The 15,732-nt window shown below is 36.4% G+C and overlaps 1 protein-coding gene across 2 annotated transcripts in view; it reads right to left on the minus strand.

Annotated features, from left to right (window-relative positions):
- The window catches only part of LOC124712983 (ecotropic viral integration site 5 ortholog), a 169,082-nt gene that overhangs the window by 32,079 nt on the left and 121,271 nt on the right, over positions 1–15,732 (minus strand). For both annotated transcript variants that reach the window (XM_047242914.1, XM_047242915.1), the window contains exons 6-10: positions 15,377–15,547; positions 13,890–14,015; positions 10,869–10,987; positions 6,860–6,974; positions 5,331–5,489 (exon numbers count right to left, since the gene is read on the minus strand). In XM_047242914.1, coding sequence (XP_047098870.1) covers positions 5,331–5,489; positions 6,860–6,974; positions 10,869–10,987; positions 13,890–14,015; positions 15,377–15,547 — 690 coding nt within the window. The remainder of the gene's footprint in view (positions 1–5,330; positions 5,490–6,859; positions 6,975–10,868; positions 10,988–13,889; positions 14,016–15,376; positions 15,548–15,732) is intronic.

Below are 15,732 nucleotides of genomic sequence, written 5' to 3' on the forward strand. Positions count from 1 at the left end.
CAGTGATGCACAACACCTTTCTTACAGTATCTCCATAATATTCTTACATTTATTAAACAAATCCCTAATGAAACACACCATTCTTATGAAATTTGTCCCTCTCTTTTATTAATGCGAACAGTTAAGGATCCCAGACTGATGAGTAGAACTGAAAAATTGCATGAATGATTGATTAGTAAACCATTCTTTTCAGACATGAATTGCATTTCGATTGCATTCTTCCAAAAGGTCAGACTGGCATCTGCTTTTCCTGGAACTAATTTCACTTGGTCATTACATTTAAGGTGAAACCAGACAGTTACTCCTGGATATTTTATGGTTGTTACTGTTTCCAGTAATCAAACACTAATAATTTTAATCTTTTCACCTACTTATGCACAGTACATCACATTTATTTATGTTAAATGTCAATTGTTAGTCCCTGCACTAACTGTTGATCCCTTGCAGGTCTTCCTACACGCACTGCAGTTTTCTAATGTTGCAGCTTTCCTAGATACAACAGTATCATCTGTGTTAACAGCCTCTCTGGGCATCTGATGTGATTCACCACATCATTTCCACTTATGTGAAAGTAGCAGCCCTGTAACACTTCCCTGGAAATGTTACCATAGTGTGGTAACTTGGCACCATTGAACTCTATCTGCTACAAGTCCTGAATCCAGAGGCAAAGCTCATCTGATGGTCTATACCATTTTATTCTGGTCACTAAGCAAGCATGCATGAACTGTATTGAATACCTTCCCGAACTCAAGACAACTTTGGTACCAGTACCTACGACCTTCTGGATATCATACTGGCAAGATATCCACAGAAAACATATAAAATTTTGTAAAAAGACAAAGTGGGCTGGTATCTGGATTTTGTCATGTGTGAATAGGAGTCTAATGTATTACCACTCCACTGCAAGAAAGAGGAAGAAAGAACTGCTTTTGTTATATAGTAAGACACAAAAAAAAAAATAAAAAAAAAAAAAAAAAAAAAAAAAAAAATTAGTCCCAGAAACTTTTCTCACAAATTAAACTTTAAATATGTACAAAATGTCTTAAAAGTAATAAGATTTAATGGAAATAAATAATTTGAAGAAAAAAATTTTGAGCCATCAGCTGTATGTATACACCTTGATTCTTAACTGGTTTCAATTTTAGCATCTCACTGGAGGACTATAAAGTAAAGAACCAGAAAGTCATATTTAGTATACACTGACAAACCTTTCAAATAATGAAATCACCTGTATGAAGAATGATTGTCTGGTAAGTACTTACAAAGCTTTACACTGATAGATTAAAAATACATTCAATTTATAGAAGATAGAACCGCATGTCCAATACAAACTCGCTTCGTAGTAGCATCCATGAACTCGATACACTTCAAAATACTATAAATCATAAAAGTACAGTTGTGTGTAATTGATGACTCTTAGCAGTTAACAACTAGTAATTACAAGCTTTCAGAGGTACACAATTATTGACTAAGTAAGTGTCAACGACAACACTGTCAAAGATTACGAAACACACAAAAATCTACAATCAAAAAATATGGGATGTATGCTCAAGTAGAGGTTGGCAATGAAATTCAATACTGTCAACCAGCAGCATCCACACAAGGTAGCAAATATACAGACCAAAAGTTGATGCCAGCAATATTGTTTCCAATGGAAAATTCATAATATTATGAAAAGGATACATTCATACTCACCATACAGAGACAACATTCAGTCACAGACAGTCACAACAAATAGACTGGTACGTACTTATAAAGCTTTACACTGATAGATTAAAAATACATTCAATTTATAGAAGATATGGACTATCAGACCAATTGTGTGATTGGATTGAAGAGTTTCTAGATAACAGAACGCAGCATGTCATTCTCAATGGAGAGAAGTCTTCCAAAGTAAGAGTGATTTCAGGTGTGCCGCAGGGGAGTGTCGTAGGACCGTTGCTATTCACAATATACATAAATGACCTTGTGGATGACATCGGAAGTTCACTGAGGCTTTTTGCGGATGATGCTGTGGTATATTGAGGGGTTGTAACAATGGAAAATTGTACTGAAATGCAGGAGGATCTGCAGCGAATTGACGCATGGTGCAGGGAATGGCAATTGAATCTAAATGTAGACAAGTGTAATGTGCTGCGAATACATAGAAAGATAGATCCCTTATCATTTAGCTACAAAATAGCAGGTCAGCAACTGGAAGCAGTTAATTCCATAACTTATCTGGGAGTACGCATTAGGAGTGATTTAAAATGGAATGATTATATAAAGTTGATCATTGGTAAAGCAGATGCCAGACAGATTCATTGGAAGAATCCTAAGGAAATGCAATCCGAAAACAAAGGTAGTAGGTTACAGTACGCTTGTTTGCCCACTGCTTGAATACTGCTCAGCAGTGTGGGATCCTTACCAGATTGGGTTGATAGAAGAGATAGAGAAGATCCAACGGAGAGCAGCGCGCTTCGTTACAGGATCATTTAGTAATCGCGAAAGCGTTACGGAGATGATAGATAAACTCCAGTGGAAGACTGCTCAGTAGCTCGGTACGGGCTTTTGTTACAGTTTTGAGAACATACCTTCACCGAAGAGTCAAGCAGTATATTGCTCCCTCCTACGTATATCTCGCGAAGAGACCATGAGGATAAAATCAGAGAGATTAGAGCCCACACAGAGGCATACCGACAATCCTCCTTTCCATGAACAATACGAGACTGGAATAGAAGGGAGAACTGATAGAGGTACTCAAGGTACCCTCCGCCACACACTGTCAGGTGGCTAGCGGAGAATGGATGTAGATGTAGATGTAGACTGCTATCCGTCTGAGCTTCTTAAAACATAATCCATCAGTGGAATAAATGTACGTGTACAAGCGGAGTAGCCATATAAGGGCTGATCATCGGACAAAATGCTCAACACAAACATGCTAGGCAATATACTAAAGCAGAACTCAGGTAACTAATAACCTGACACAGCACATGTCCGTATTATTTAAGAACATCGTAACTTAATTAATAGACACTGTCTGTAAACAATGTTAAACATCTCACAGAAAAGGAAAAAAAAAAAAAACCAACATTATGTTTTCCATATTGCGGCTTTATGATTTAATAACTGCTATATACAAAGTTTTATTCACACAAAATGCTTTTAACCACATTCTAATAATCTTGATTTTATAAATTATTGATTCGACAAAATGTCACTATAGACTTCTATAACACATTGATGTTATGGATGCTATTTGTTGCCAACTGAACCTTATTATCGACCTAAACTAAAGCATAGATCCATGTTCTTTGGTTGTGGATTTTCATATTTTTTGTTATCTTTAACAGTACTGTCTTTGACAGTTAGTTTGTAATATACACCTTTGTAAGTTTGAACTTATGTAGTCATTAACTGTTAAAGAGTCATCTATTACACACTGTGTTAAACTTACAGTTCACAGCATTTTGAAATTTGTTGAGTTCATGCTTGCTACTATGAAGGAAGTTTGTACTGAACATGTAGTTGTACCCTGTTTCAATTTAATGTATTTTTTATATATAGCTGTACAGCTTTGTACATGCTTTCCAGATGGTTGTTCTCCACAATTTTTTTTCTTTATTTAAAGGATTTGTCTGTGTATACTACATATGATTCTCTGCTTCTTTATAATGTAGTCTTCTGGTGATGCTGGTTGCTAAAACTGAAAGCAGTTGAGAATAAAGCTGCATGTGTGCAGCTGGTGGCTCAAAATGCTTTTCTTCAAATGCCGGACAGCTGTAAATAGCTACCGTATTTACTCAAATTTAAGCCGCACTCGAATCTAAGCCGCACCTGAAAAATGAGATTCGAAATCGAGGACAAAAAAATTTTCCCGAATCTAAGCCGCACCAGAAATCGGAGACTCAAAATTCAAGGGGAGAGAAAAGTTTTAGGTTGCACCTCCAAATTGAAACAAAATTGGTCCATTGTAATATGAGACACAATTTAGGTCAGATGAATGACGATACAGCTATAGTAGTTTGGTTCGAGTCTTAAGCTTAGCAGTTAAGCTTTACCAGGTAGCCGTTGCTATGCGTCAGGCGCTCCGTCCGTATTTATACGGGTACCCTTCCTTTTTCATGTGCTTTGTCTGGTTTGAATTGATTGCTTATTTTTCTTTGATATGAGAAGTGCCGTTCTCTTTGTTATAGGTGTTTACATCACTAAAAGCTGAAAATGCATTACTGTACTGTGTCACGCATTGTTTGTCACATTCTGATAATAAGTGTTTACGACCTGTCGCCGCTCGCGGCATGGCTTGCTTTTGTTCGCGCTACCGCTGCTTACAATTTTTTTTAAAAAAGAGAGGAATCGTCTCATTAGCGAAACAATGGCAAGACTGCTATTTGTTGTTACTTACACTGCCACTTTCTTTAATAATGATCAACAAGAACCAAATAATAGACTGCGTATGATAGAAGATGTTCTGAACGATAGTTAAGCGAAAATTTTTCTCGGTTGAAAATCTTCGCAGAAGCCTCTTTAGTACATTACATTCTGCACAGAAATTAGAGTCATCTTAGATTTAAAAATCTAATCAATTGCCGTGCTTCATTTCTGACTGTATCGCTATTCGGCATAAGAATAATACGAATATAAACATGACATGATATGTATATTCTTCCGCGTTTGCTGTTGTCTCACTCTAGTTTCGTAGTTTATTAGGCAGACAGGATTTAAATGAGATAGCAGCAAACACGAAAGAATACATAGCAAAATCTTTATATTCATTATTATTATTATGGTGAAGAGAATACTGCATGTGATTCACAATTTATAAACGTTCCTATTAGCAACCATCTCTTCTCACAGGTAGGAAAAAATTCAGAAAGCAGAGTTGGCAATTTTGACAAACATCCTGAACAGTCTTGTCAGTCAGATTTTCATAGTGCATTGAAATGCTGCTACATTCGAAGATGAACAATACGGAATTTGTATTTACTTCGTTGGATAATGCATGAAAATGCAGGGCGGAGAAAAAAAGCTCGTCTTCCACCTTTTTTTAAAATTTATTTACTGACACAAAGGTTTTGGTGCCAGTATTAATCTTTGCGCCTGCAAAGCGCTACATATATTCGACGACAGAAGTTAGTTGTGGCGGCACCTACCAACATTTTTCAGAACTTCCGCTTTGCACTCGATTCTAAGCCGCAGGCGGTTTTTTGGATTACAAAAACTGGAAAAAAAGTGCGGCTTAGATTCGAGTAAATACGGTACCTACAAAATATTCTAAAATAAATAAAGCCTCTGGCCACTCATAAATTTTTTTTTTTTGTAGAAATGAAAAACTGCTACATTGTACATACCCGTAATTCTACCATTTCTTCTTGCTCCTTTGTTTTCATTACAGTATAATCTTTTTCCAACTTTTTCATCTTCTTTGGATTATATTTGATATTGTATGCAAGTTGCATTAAGCCATCAATATCAGCTTCTGCTTTTGGGGGAAGGTCCTTTTGGAAGTACTGGAAGACAAAGAAAGAGAATTTGCTTGAATCATTTGATTGGTAAAACATGAATACAATTCTCTCAATCTATACATTAATGTAAGTAATATCTAGTTTGTGTTGCTTACAGTGAAATTTCCACACACAGATTTGAGTGTAACTCAGAAACTGAAGTGATCATCATGTGAAAATTACAGGTACAGGTGCTTATAGAACTTGTGATTTGGGGATTAGAACTCAGTTGATCTGCAATGTATTAGAAACTTTGATGTTGAAGAGTTAAGAATTTGGCATGAATGTGTTGAAGAAATAATATCAGCACTCACTTGCAGTGGTTGAATATATTACATCAGGGACACTGGTGTGGCCTGGCAGGGTTTTGATTTTTGCATTTTCCAAATTCAACTGCACTATCTAGGTCACAGTGGGCCTTGCTCATTGTGGGCCACCATAAGGCCAAATTATAAGGACCAACTTTATTTAGTTTGTCAGGTACAATTGTAAACACAACATGCCAAGAGATAGAGGATTAGTGACTAAGCTAGAATTAAAAAGACAAAATGAAAGTGAAACAAAAGATATAGTATATCAGAGTAATAAGAAAGGAAGATCAAGGCTTAACATCTTGTCAGTGATGAGGTCAACGATTGAGTGGAAGCTTGGATCTAGGAAGGGATGTAACATGTCCTTACCAAAGAACCATCACAACATGTACCTTAAGTTATGCAGTTGACCTGTATTGCCGCTGAATGATTTCATTAAGTAATAACAATGGCAACTACAAAAACAGTAACAGAAATACCTTTTCGAACCACAGGTGTAGCCACACAGAATTCTGGATGGGCAACAAATCTGTTCAATGTGGATGTAAAGAAACTGAATTTAGAAACTGTTGAAATGGGAAATTGTCTACATTCAGGACTTGTGTATATCCTTTGAGCAAAGTAAAAGCAGATGCTTCATTCACGTTTGTTAAATCTGATGTTGCTCATTGGCAATTTTCCGTGCTATCTGTAGTGAGCAAAATCTTGCAGAGTGAACACCACAAATATTTTAAATTTTGAAAATGATATTTTTCATCATGTTCAAAAATGTTTTGGGAGGTCCTGTGTGTGAATATGATAACCAGGAAATTTTGCAAACTGATAAAAAATTCACTTTGTTAACAGACCAAATTAAGAACTTAATGACTGGTGTACATGGGGTGTGAGAGATTTTACTGTAATGTAGAAAACAATGATAAATATCCCCCCCCCCCCTCCCCATATGTATGCTTCTAGACAATCAGTCTGTCTTGTTTATCTGTTGATTGTCTCAAAACATACCTAGAAATAAAAAGTTATATCACATACATAGCTTAATAAAACAAAAACCCTTATGCACCCTACCTTTAACATCCCCTCCATATCGAGGCACAGGAGATCTTCTTTCCCAAGAGTAAGCAGTGCAAGAGCTACCTTAAATATTATTTCCATGCCTTCGGATAAGAACACATCCATAATCCTGGAAAAAAAAAAAAAAAAAAAGAACCTTTGTGTAGCTACTGAAACAAAGTTTATCATCAAGAATTCAGAAAATCAAACTATGTTTAATGTTCTAAAAGTGGCCACATCTCCTGCAGAAATACATTACTTGATATAAGCAGTCATATGTTGCATTCACAGAGACTGCATTAAAGATATTTTTATGAAGTATCAATGAAGTGGATTAGCAAAATAGTTGCCACAGTGCTGTAAAAGAACTTTCCCAGGTGATCAAAAAATGTTTTATTGTATCAATTGCACAGTATTTTTAGTGACTAAGTATATGTTTCACGAGATAAAAGGAAAAAAAAGAGTAATTATAGGCTCATTTTAAGGGTTACACTAAAAATTATAACTTGTGTATACATGTATAAAAGTTGACCTATAACTTCTGCAGATTTTAGTTCTGTAGGAGTTGTTGAGACTAATCCAAAGGCTAGTTATCAAACACACAAATGAGAAAGCCATTTTTCAAACGACAAACTGAGCTGACTGCACAGCAACAACTAAGAAAGCTTTTGCTTGCTTTGATTTTGCATATTGACAGTCATTTACATGCAGGAACTCACTATGTCTCACTTAATCAGGATTCCCCCTCTCCTCCCATTCTTTTCTTTTTTTGGTCGACATTCAATAATGCAACAAATCTGCTGCTAAGTTTTTCTGATATATTAGATCACCCATAAATTAAATCCACTTGTTATATTTCCTTCTGTAACTGTATGTTGATCAGTTCTCTCATCCAGTACTGAGGCAGAGATAGCAAAAGTTTAACTTAAGCGTCACGAAGTGCCAATGTATACATGTAGTTAGACCTCACAGCTGGGCCTAAGTGAGTTCTTTTAGAGACACATCACACACTGAGCACCTAGTGGTAGACATAATAGTGCCAACACCTTTCTCAGTGCTTCAATGTAGCATCCTGTGAACAAGTTACTTAATGACGAGAAATACAAGCTGACATGAATGAAAAAACTACAGAGCACAGGTCCAAATATGGTAGTAGGCTGTCACAAAACAAATTATTCATAGCTCTAAAACACATACAAAAAGCAGGGCAAAAACCAATTGAACTGAAAACTTTACTTCAGTAACATGAAATGTTATCATCATTACAGTAAACAGATTACAATTAACTTCATTCTAATATAGACCTAGTCTCAACTAGGCAGTCCATGGAGATCTGAAGACCAGTGCAGATTTTTGAACAGCAAAAACCTCAGCTATAATACAGTTTTTGAAATCAACTAATGTCATTTCAGTTTGAATGATGCATGCAAATTCTGATTAGTCAGAACAACTACAAACATCTGAAAGTTAGACAGTTTAATCCTGAAACATGAATATCATAACTAGCAGATGGCTGAGTGAAAATTATTTTAAAGCATTAAAAAATAAAGGTGAAAACCTCACCAGACCAGTCTGCACAAATGGAGTCTACAAACTTACTTCTTTTCAACACAACTTCAATATTGGCTTAGATTAACAAATCATATTGAAAAATGGTACAAATACCACGAAGAATTGCGGCAATGTTTAAAAAATGAAGAAAAGCAATTGTAATAAGCAGTTTTAGTACAAAAATTTTACGTATTTGCAAACAGTCATCCATTAAAATTGTATCACATAACAAAGTAATTTCAGCTCCAAAAAATTCAAATATCAGATCACACTCTTCTGCACCCCTCCCCCTCTCGAAATTGCAAGGAAAACATACATGTAGTTACAAATTTTTGTTAAATGTCATTAAGAGAGTGTCAGGACTAATTTTCCACATTGCAGAGAATGGAAAAATTGCAGATTATTAAAAAAAATGGTTTTAATGGTATAAAACTACTATTTAGTGGTAAATGAAGTGGTTCAAAAACAAATGTTAAATACGTGTACCACGCCCAAGTGCTTGATTCTTAGTCATCAACTCGTCATGTATGGGAGCTGTAATGTTTTTCCGGCAGAGGCGACTACTCCCACCACGAATGCTGCTCACTTTTCACTTTACAGATGGATGATACCTCCCCAGCATTTCCTATCCAGTTCTCTTATGTGAGAAGACAAAATAATGTCACAGAGCTTGGGTTTATATAATTGAGTTACTTTCAGTTTATTAAATGAGTACTTATTTACAATTGTTAAGTGAATCAAACAATGGAAAATCCAGGATGGATGTAACAGTACTATGAAAAGGAAAGTTGCTACTCGCCATATAGCAGAGATGCTGAGTTGCAGATAGGCACAACAAAAAGACTGTCACAAATAAATAAAGCTCTCAGCCTTTAAGGCCTGTGTGTGTGTGTGTGTGTGTGTGTGTGTGTGTGTGTGTGTGTGTGTGTGAGTGTGCACGCGCGCCTATTGATGAGGAAGGCCTTAATGGTCGAAAGCTTTATTTATCTCCGACAGTCTTTTTGTTGTGCCTATCTGCAACTCAGCATCTCCGCTTTATTGTGAGTAGCACCTTTCGAATTGTTATGTGAGATTTTATGTGAAGTATGCTCCCATAAATTATAGCTAAGAAGTGTTGCAAGTGTGATGATGTTAGTAACTTTTGTAATGTTGGTGGGATCAGCATTGGGTTGGTAAACATGGGACAGCGTATTTTACATTAGTGTAATTTGTGTAGTCAGATGGTGATGATTTACTGAATAACCCCACACACACACACACACACACACACACACACACACACACACGGGCTTAAATATATCTGATGGAATGGGCCTGGTCATGATCCAGTTAAAATAGTAATCTGCTGTAATGTATTTCTTGATTTATGTTGAAATATCTGAAGTACCCTAACACCTAAGTGACACACTTTTGTAGCAGAGAGAGAGAATTTAAACCTCAGGTGTTGGGAGAGCTGAGGCAGATCTGTTGCATTTCATACCCCAAAAGCCGTGAAATGTATTCCAACCACTGATAATGAAGACAATCAGATCAACACTGTCAAATGCACAATGACAGAATGTAACATTTGGGACAGATACTTCAATACGGTTGAAAGTTGCCAGTTCCAGCTGTTTAACTTTTTTGCGTAATACCTCACTTAATAACTGCACACAAGTACTCATTTAATAAACTTAAAAATAATTCGACTATATAAACACAAGTTCAGTGATGTTACTTTGTCTTCTCACATACGAGATTCGCAGAAGAATCCTACAGCTGTCGTAAAGGATGACTTAAAACCAATTCCTCCTCTAACAGTGTAGAAAGTGGGAAAAGATTCACATAGATTCTGTCCATGTGTGTTTCTGGCATTAGTATTATTAGTAACTCACATATGTATTCCATTGAGCGTTATTGCACTTAGTGGAAAGTAAACATACCTCAACCTTCCCCCTCCCCCCCCCCCCCCTCTCAACCATGTCTCTGTACTGCATCGCCAATGATTCATAGAGTGCACTGCAGAAGGTCGGTATAACTTCGTGTAACACCCTGCATTTGCTTCGCATGACTATAATGCAGTGAACTAGGCTCTACTCCAGTTAGACATGGTACCACACACATTTCATCTTTGTTCTTAACCCACTTCATTTAACAGTAACCAGTAATTTTACATCAAAACACTATTTTCAATAATCTGTGATTTTTTTCTTCCCCCAAAACAGGGAAACAATTAATCCTAGAGAAAGAAAAATGGATAGGACCTTTTTGTAGGGAACTTAAGGCAGTTTAATTTTGTCACTAGAAGCTGTAGTTTTTGAGGTTTTGAAGAAAACATAAGTAAGTGACCTACAAATGCTTCCCACCACCACCTCCGTCATGCTCACACTCACAGCCCATAAGTGGATGTTTTTAGTATGTTGTTCTATCCATCCTGGCCTTTCCACGGTTCAGGATAAAAATCATATTTTTCCAACATTTCACATTCACTAACCTGCATGCAACTGATAGAGGCAGCGCAGTTGTGAAGAGTGTAAGAAACCAGCTACTGGCGTACATACTTGTGTGGAAGCTCTGAGACTGGAAGTGGATGTGCAGGTCAGGAATCAGCTCCTGCGAAGACATTTCTATTTTGAAGAAGACATTCATATGCTATATTCATATAATACCACTGAGTTAAAAACACCTCCAAGGATTCTAGCCTCATGAATTAATTATGAACTTTCTAATTATTGCAGAACTGCCCATTACTGCTATGCTATAACCTTACTAATAAATACATATTAATTTTATTTTAAGAACTGACCAGATACAAAGTGCTTACAGCAACTGAATGGCTACGCACAGTGACAAAGATATATTGATGCTAAAACAAAAACATTCTGTTTTTTTTTTATTACACTAACTCTAAGAATTATATACATCGAAACTTCCTGGCAGATCAAAACTGTTTGCTGGACCAAGACTCGAACTTCGGAGCTACCGAAGGACGACAGCTTTATTTCCTCCAGTACCTTATCTTCTACCTTCCCACACTTAACTTCCAGCAAACCTTGCAGAACTAACACTTCTGGAAGAAAAGATAATGTGGAGACATGGATGGCTTAGCCACAGCCTGGGGGATGTTTCCATAACGAAACTTTCACTTTGCAGCAGTGTGTGCATTGATGTGAGTGCGCACTCTGCTGCAGATTGAAAATTTCATTCTGGAATTATATGCATCCTTAACTATAATACACAGTGCACAGTGCAGTGGTGTGAGTCGTGTCACTGCAGATGTAGAGAGAGAGAGAGAGAGAGAGAGAGAGAGAGAGAGAGAGAGAGAGAGAGAGAGATAGAAACTTGAAACAAGAGGCGAGTGAGCGTCTACACTATACACTGAGATGTCATTATTATTAAGAAAAGCTACCATTAATTCGGACCCCAATAACAATGGAGATTCCCCACAGCTTCATGTTTGTTTGAGGTATTCTTCTCGCTTTATAAATAATGAACAAACATGGTTCCATGAAATTTTAGGTGAACTGGCAGTTGTCAACTTGCTGCCATGACATTTCATAAAGAAAAACTTCAAATTGTCTTGTTGTATTAGTGTTCCATTCATGAAATTCATGAGATCAGTGCTCTGAATGACTGAAGTATCTTGTTGCTTCAGTGGGTCAATGTTTCCACCTCCACTCTAGGCAAAAACAAGGCAGCGTCATCTTGGAAACATGCACATCTGTCATTTGTCAAAGCATCTGCCAAGACTATAACTGCAACTAATGCCCACTCAAGTGCTACAGCGAAAAAGACCTCCTTTCAGCGGAGACTGCTGTGTTTATTCTAGTGACTAGTGTCAGACAAATCATACTACAGAATTACATGTCTTATGGGCACAAATTAAGTACAGTGTCATTTAAGTTGTGCTGATGGCTACCAATACAGATAGTTTAGTGCATCCAAATGACATGGGCAGTCCCTCACAAACTGTCTGTTCTGATCGCTTGCAAATGCATTTATAATGTTTTTGTTAAACCGGGCTGAAATGGCTTAAAACATGTGAAAACAGAAATTGCTAGGAGAATGTCCAAACAAGAATGTGACAAAATGTTATAATGAAAATCAAATGATTACATTTGCTCACAGAATTACAAAACTAATTTTATTTCATCTAGGTCAACTGTTATGAAAGTCATCAATATGTCTTTGTCAGCATTTTAATTAATAAATAGTAATTAAAATATCATCATTTAAGTGAAACTAACCATCAGGAGTATTAACAGGATTTTCTAAATGTGTCACAATTAAGATGAGCCGTGTTCTCATATCAGGGTTTGTGGTATTAGCTGATGGGAACCATCCCCCACAAAATCTATTATGTCACTACAGTAAGAGGTGACTAAGACTTCAAACTCATTAGGAAAGCTGGGAATAATTTGTAAACGAGAAACCAAATGCAAAAACGAGCCTCATGAAGAAACCAATAAAGTGAATGGATCAATATAAAAAGCGATGGATAATTTCAAGCAACTTTGTTTAGAAGCCAAAAGTCTTATGTTATATCAAAACCAAACTTTATTATGCAGAATTTAGGTTATGAAAGAGAAAAAGAAAGTTGTGTCTGAAGCAATCCATTTGGAATAGGTGGATTAGTGACAACTGCTCTCAGATTTATGAAAAGAATAAGTGAGGTGAATAGAATTATATCACAGTATATGGATGCACAATAGAATGTTGTCGATTAAACTCGGATGGGATCAGAATGCTACACAGAAAGCGAGAGTCAGACAAATTGCATCAGTAACTGTTGAAAAGAAACAAAAAATGTCGAACATAAAAATTTAAAAAGATATTATACAGAAAATGGCTAAGAAGATGAAGATACAAGAATAAAACTATGGAAGCTAAGTATCGCCCACACAGATATTGGCAGGCCAGTGAAATAATTAATACCCAGAAACAAAGAGCCAACAACAATCCACATGAAACATATCATGTGTGTCCAATATTATGTTGCATGAATGTTCTACAACAGGACACTCCGAATGCTGACTGGCTGTGAACTCTAAACCTAACGAACAGTTTAGACACAATTTCATTCATTCTTAATGGATTACTGGCTTACCATAAACTATCTGCTGCTCATTATTAATGTTCAGCAATATGCATGCACACCAACCATTATTTCTCCAGAAATCTGATCTTCCTGTTTACTCTCACTTCACTCAAAGTTTCAGTGACATTTCCTCCTGTCCACACAGACCCATTTTTCAAGCTCTGCTGCTCACAATCAAGTTACAGTTCTGGAAGTCTGAGATTCAATGTCTCACCCCTTTTGTATTTCTTCTTATCCTATTTGAACTACTTCTGTTTCAGCAAGTGATACAAAGCTAGCATTATTTGTTCCATTGCTTTCTAAAACGTTGTATTAAGGTTTTTATAGACACTGTAATATGCGGCCTTTGAGCAGGTTATGGTACAGATAACACCTCTATTAATTTAAAATAAAATAATCGTACAACAAACTGAATACCTGCACAAGGTTCTCCAACTGATACATGCACAGCCCAAGTTCTGCCATAGTTGGTTTGAACATGTCCCTCATCTTGTATTCTTGCATAAGCTTCACTAGAACTGCAAATGCTTCTTCTTCAGGCATCTACCAACATAAATCGTGGAAAAAAAAAAAATTATAAAACAGCAAGAACTTCAAGTACATTAAAATCATTGGATGTAAACAAATAATTAGCAATCATGTTGGACTTAAAACATGGAACATGGAAATGTGAAACAATAAAGCCACAGTGACTCACATCTCTTTCATTTATGACAACCATTTGTTAATGTCAAAAATTCCAAGCTACTCTGTGGTTTGCTCCTTGCTACACTGGCTGGACAAGTAAATTCAAAGATCAGAATAAGGCAAGAGCATATCATCCGCAACATGGCAATGTCTAGTAAAGTAGTGTAGTCTTCAAACCAGTCTTCAGGTTGTGGACAGCTTTACATTTTCTTTCACTGTAGTGAGCGAAGTGTCTATGAGAGAATCCTACAGTGGCTAATGCATCCAAATGTGCTTTTTTAGATTATTACAATGAGTTCATAACACACATGATAGTGTCTTCCAAAGTATCGCTGGATGTAATATCTACTATAAAGCACAAATACTCTCAGTAGTGAATGCTTCCTGAGAAAAGGAAACTATGGAATGCTTTACTGGTCCTTGAGTATGACTCCCACACTACTATTTCAACACAATGCCTAACCTTTCACTGCCTGGAACAAATGATCCGCCTTCACATCACAGGTCATGACTTTTCAGTGATTTGTAATTGTAGATGTACGAGATACAGTCACTTACAGCTAATTCAGCAGCATGCTCCAGTACCAGTAGACTTCAATGAAAGTAACCTGATCTACAGTATCAAAGAAAAACATACATCATATGTCTAATTTGATGACCAAATGAAGTGCTTATTGTTGCTCATTGCTGCTTCACAAAATATTTTTGTTAGTAATGCTATAATGACTCTCTGACATTTTGTTTATTACAATGTTAGCTGAAGATATCAATATCCTCCATGATGTGACATTTTCTGTTACTGAATAAATTCAGAATTGAAAACAGTGCAATATATGTTTTGTGCGTAACAACTTAATGTATATTCCCTTCAAGGTGACAGTACATATTCATGGCTGAATACACGAATACTACAGGGATAGACTTTTATATTTTTAGGGAACTAATATGATCCCCAAGTATGTAGAGGTATTTGCCTGCATTACATATCTATACATCTACAACCAGCTTAGCTACAACATATCTTGCAGTGAAATGCTTGGTAGAAGGTTGGTTCATACAAGCACTTTCAGACTTAGTGTATGTTGTTTTATGGTGTGTTACTGCACAATCACTTAAAAGTACACAAGAAATGTGTGTAAAGTTTACATATTATTTCCTTCCATGCAGTATTTTTTATTATCATATCAACTATAGATCTCTTAGCAATATAGACATACCTGCATAAGAAGCAGTCCAACAATGAAGCCCGAACCTTGGCAGTAGCCCACTTCACGATCATGTAATGAATAAGCTTTCATCACATTGAACAAGCTTTCTTGTCCTAAACCATCTTTCTCCTTAAAAAAGTCATGCTCAGGATACGTGCGTGCAATATCTCGCCTTATCACCTGCACCAAGAAAAATGTATAAGGTTGGCTGAATAAATTATTAAGAAATATGCTTTCTATCTTCCAGTTGCTAATAGAAAAAAAATTGGGAGAAGATAAGTGTTAAGGAGGAAGTGACTCCCTCACACAATTAGGTAAAGTGAAATTCAGATTCAGTTTGTTTTTTTGGCACAAACTTTCCATTC

This window comes from Schistocerca piceifrons, chromosome 1 (assembly GCF_021461385.2).
Source record: "Schistocerca piceifrons isolate TAMUIC-IGC-003096 chromosome 1, iqSchPice1.1, whole genome shotgun sequence".
NCBI classification, from domain to species: Eukaryota; Metazoa; Arthropoda; class Insecta; order Orthoptera; family Acrididae; genus Schistocerca; species Schistocerca piceifrons.